General features: G+C 31.0%; 1 protein-coding gene across 1 annotated transcript; it reads right to left on the bottom strand.

The window, feature by feature from the left end:
* Nucleotides 1-477: 477 nt before the first annotated feature.
* Nucleotides 478-1,341, bottom strand: LOC113851588 (BON1-associated protein 2-like). The gene has a single exon (XM_027482104.1). It carries the CDS (start codon nucleotides 1,292-1,294, stop codon nucleotides 743-745), a length of 552 nt encoding a protein of 183 aa, XP_027337905.1. The 5' UTR covers nucleotides 1,295-1,341; the 3' UTR covers nucleotides 478-742.
* Between the last annotated feature and the right edge of the window lie 1,305 nt (nucleotides 1,342-2,646).

Genomic DNA, 2,646 nt, shown 5'->3' with positions numbered 1-2,646 from the left:
CTTTGAATGAATTGGATAATTTATGGTTAATCAAACTCGGTTGCCACACGTAGCAGCAGTAACAAAGGAATTTGATTTCCATAAAAGATGTAAAAGAGAAGTCAAACTCATCGTTGAACCCTTTTTAACAGGTCAAATATCTGTATGTCCACGTCGTCTCCCCTCTCACGCGCTTTCTACATACTTCTGCTAAACAACCTTTCCAACTTGAGCTTACGTTGAACCATTCTCGTTCATGCTCTTTCTTTATGATCATTTGAATACTGAAAATTAAGAGTTTTGTATCATTTCATTTAATTTTTCTCCCATATTCTCAATATTATACAATTTTATTGCAAGAAATAATTTCTCTAAGATTAATCAGCATTTAATAGAGACATACATTCGAGTGCAAAATGAAACATTTTCATAATGTGAGAATTCAACCTACTTTGCTTCGAAAAATTATAACGATTGAAATGACAACATGATCTAATTACGCTATCATATAAAGAACTTTTAACACCAAAAAGCAGCAATATATGCATATATTGAACACGCGCTTTTGCATAAGGATATCTATCTATGTCAGCAATGTAGCGATCGAAGAAGGAAGAAAAAAATAAAAGAAATCTATAAAACTTATGTAGAAATAAATTTATATTGGTGTGCATTTTTACTAAAATAAAATAATTTGGTTAGCATTCAAAGTCCTAAAGACAGAAAATTAACCATTCTACAAAAAATAAAAAAATGTAAATTTTCAAACAACGTTAGGGTAGTTCCACCAAATCGGAACACCAATGGCAACTTCGTTACAAGAGTTCTTGTCATCAACACCGATTCCCAAGAACCGATCACCGGATTCCTTACTCGCCACCGTTCCCTTCACCGCCTCCACCGTGGAATTCAAACATTCCTCCGGCGGTGCCACCCTCACTGCGAAGCGAATGATTCCATTTCTTTTCCCTTCCCAGTCCCTCAACCGGTAACTGAACACTTGGAAGCAGTTTTGGGACACGACGCCGTTCAGAAAATCGGAAACGGCGATTCTGGCGACTCCAACGGGTCGAACAGCCTTGAACTTGTTGGATTGAACCTGGAATGTGATGGATCTTGCATGCATAGGCACGTTGAGCATTAACTTCTGATTCCACGCAAAGAAAGTGGAGTTATTGTTTCCACTGTCTTTGACCATGTTCGTTGTGCAGCATTTTAAAGACTCAGCCCGAACGACGACGTATGGATCCTCCGTTACGCGAAGGTTTTCACCTGATATCACCGTGATTTCTAGCGTACGTGAGCCAACCCCCATGTTGTGTGTGAAAAAATATGTGTGATGAATTAATGTATCTCTTTGATTTGTTTGCTGTGAAATGGTTAATACAAGCTTGTATATATATAATTGGTTTGGGTTTTGGAAAGGAACGCGAAAGAGGAGGGAAAGAAAGAAAGAGCGTAGTTGGTTTGTTGTTTCAGTGTTGTTGACTTTTTGACTTTGACCTTGGGCTATATGGAGCACTTTGAGCACGTCTGTGGATACGTTAACGATGCACTGTGCTTTATATTTTTGTGAAGAAATTGTATAGAAACACCAACAATTATTGAATGATGTTTCGCATGAAGAATATCTGGGACTTGGGGACAAGTTAATTTCCATTATATTTTCTTTCTCTTGCTACAATAGATAGCTATGAATACTGTATATATAATTATCTAATTGCGAAACTAAAATAACACTGAAGAGCTAGAGGTAATGAATTTTAATTTGTGTGTTTATATGATGTGCAATTTTGTAATGACTCGTAAATTAGTGAAAGGGTAATAAATATATAGAAAAGAAAAAAACTGGTAATGGAATAAAATTGATAATAAGCTAAATATTTTATCTAAAATTTCTCTTTAATATTATAATTCAAATACGATTTTTTTTAAAGAAATCAAAGCCGTCAAATGAAAATGACTCAAGCAATTGCTTAAAAAAAACTCACTTACAAGCAATTTACAACATTTTATGCTTGCTAAAAATTTACAAGGGCGCACCAAATATACAAAGTCACATAATTCATATTTTACAAAATTTCATCCGTACACATCGATTTATATATATATATATATATATATATATTTATTTATTTATTTATTTATTTTTTTCACAATACTACAACAAAATTAATTTTTAATGGCAATTTTTATAAATTTTAGTAGCAATAAAAATAGTCATTAAAAATTTTACTGGCAAAAAATTATTTACCATTGTATTCAATATCGGTAAAAATTTAACTAATTATTATAAAGAATGCTGGTAAAAATTTAATTTATTGTCGCTAAAAACCTTAATTTATAATGGTAAATATTAATGATAATTTAAATGGTCACTAAAATTAATTTTAAAATTAATTTTTTTATTCATTTATTAGCTTTTATTATTATTGCTAAAAAATTAAAATTATTTTTATTAATAATTTATAATCTTTTAAATATTAATAAGTTGATTACTAAAAATTAAAATGCTTAATTTGTTTAAAGCTGGAAAGATTAGTCATATAGCATTTACCCTTAGAAATTTTAAATCCAAAAAAAATAATATAGCTAGGCACCATAAGATATATAGATAGCTTGCTTTAAACTAACACAACTCAAATATCAAATAACATTAAAATGCTC

This window comes from Abrus precatorius, unplaced genomic scaffold, assembly GCF_003935025.1.
Source record: "Abrus precatorius isolate BTA unplaced genomic scaffold, Abrus_2018 Scaffold9, whole genome shotgun sequence".
NCBI lineage: Eukaryota > Viridiplantae > Streptophyta > Magnoliopsida > Fabales > Fabaceae > Abrus > Abrus precatorius.
This window is presented reverse-complemented; position numbering and strand designations above follow the sequence as displayed.

What these genes read in the sequence shown, in the direction of transcription:
- LOC113851588 (XM_027482104.1), bottom strand. Translation starts at nt 1,294, where the DNA reads ATGGGGGTTGGCTCACGTACGCTAGAAATCACGGTGATATCAGGTGAA.